General features: G+C 58.9%; 1 protein-coding gene across 1 annotated transcript in view; it reads left to right on the top strand.

Annotated features, from left to right (window-relative positions):
- Positions 1–445: 445 nt before the first annotated feature.
- ARHGEF16 (Rho guanine nucleotide exchange factor (GEF) 16) overlaps positions 446–1,133 on the top strand; it is a gene marked incomplete at its 5' end in the record, with an annotated part of 11,045 nt that continues 10,357 nt past the window's right edge. The window contains one exon of the mRNA XM_009704449.1: positions 446–569. Coding sequence (XP_009702751.1) covers positions 446–569 — 124 coding nt within the window. The remainder of the gene's footprint in view (positions 570–1,133) is intronic.

The following is a 1,133-nucleotide window of genomic DNA, read 5'->3' as shown; positions in this document are numbered from 1 at the left end:
AGGATGTTGCAGCGCCCAGTGCCTCTGAAATCGGGCAAGCCTGTTTCTTGTTGTCAGGGCTGGTGCTTAGCGTAGGCTTCGTCATCAGCCACGGTGGGGTTAAGAGCACAACGTCGTGCTGTTCTCATCCACTGGCCGTTTGGCAGAGCTCTGGCCAAGAGGCACGTGTCCCTCATCCAAGGACAGGAAAATAAGGAGCATCTTGATGAACTGAGCTGTTGTTGATGGGGACATTTTGTCCTTCTGCCAGTCATCGAGCAGGGAAGTAAGTTCAGGTCTTGGTTTCTGTTTCCTGCTCTGTGGCCTTTGAAAAGGAACGGGTCAGAGGTGGCAATGGCATACGGTGAGATCTCAGCTGAGAGGAATTCAACCATGGTTTTTCCTCAAATTATGTAATGGGGTAGGCAGTGGGTGTAAAGTGCTCTGTCGGGTGTTTGTTCTGTAGGTGCACGTACCTGGTGTGGCACAGAAGGAGGCGAGTGAGCTTAAGCCCAGACGAGGAGCTTTAGGGACTCGGCAGGTGTTTTTGCGCGCGGTGCGGAGCCGCTCCTCAGAGCGGTTTGGGACAGGTACAGGCTGTGAGGAGCACCGGGCTCGCGGTCAGGCGCCCGCCGGGGTTTTCACAGCACGTCAGCCTCGGAGAGGTGGAAGTCGGGAAGGTAAAGGCTGGCCCTGGTGGCTTCGCTTGGGGCACCCTGGTCCTCAAAGGGATTGAGAGGGGACACGGAGGTGCAGCAGAGGAAAAGCAGGGCTCAGCAGTGCTCCAGGCCTGCCCTGGCTGCTTGCTCAGGTTCAAGCCTGCCTGGTGCCTTGGCTGCTCCGTGGTGCCCGGCCACGTCCTGCACTGCCCTGCCTGGAGCCAAGCGTAGGCTGCAGGAGCCACCAGCCTGGCGCCGGCACACCAGGCGGCCCCGAGAGAGGTGCACGGGCAGTGAGAGCATCACGAGCGTGTCTGTATGGGCTCTGCCTGCGTACAGCACCCTGGGAAAATGGGGGCTGGGTCCTGCGCTGTCCCAAGGTTCCCTGTGCGAAGTGGTACGCTGGCCATGGCTAAACATAAATGCGCTCTGCCTCACTGGGAGAAGGTGTTCAACTGTCTGTCTGCCCGTCTCTCCGTCTGTCTTACGCAGCTT

This window comes from Cariama cristata, unplaced genomic scaffold (genome assembly GCF_000690535.1).
Source record: "Cariama cristata isolate BGI_N322 unplaced genomic scaffold, ASM69053v1 scaffold23827, whole genome shotgun sequence".
Lineage (NCBI taxonomy): Eukaryota > Metazoa > Chordata > Aves > Cariamiformes > Cariamidae > Cariama > Cariama cristata.
This window is presented reverse-complemented; position numbering and strand designations above follow the sequence as displayed.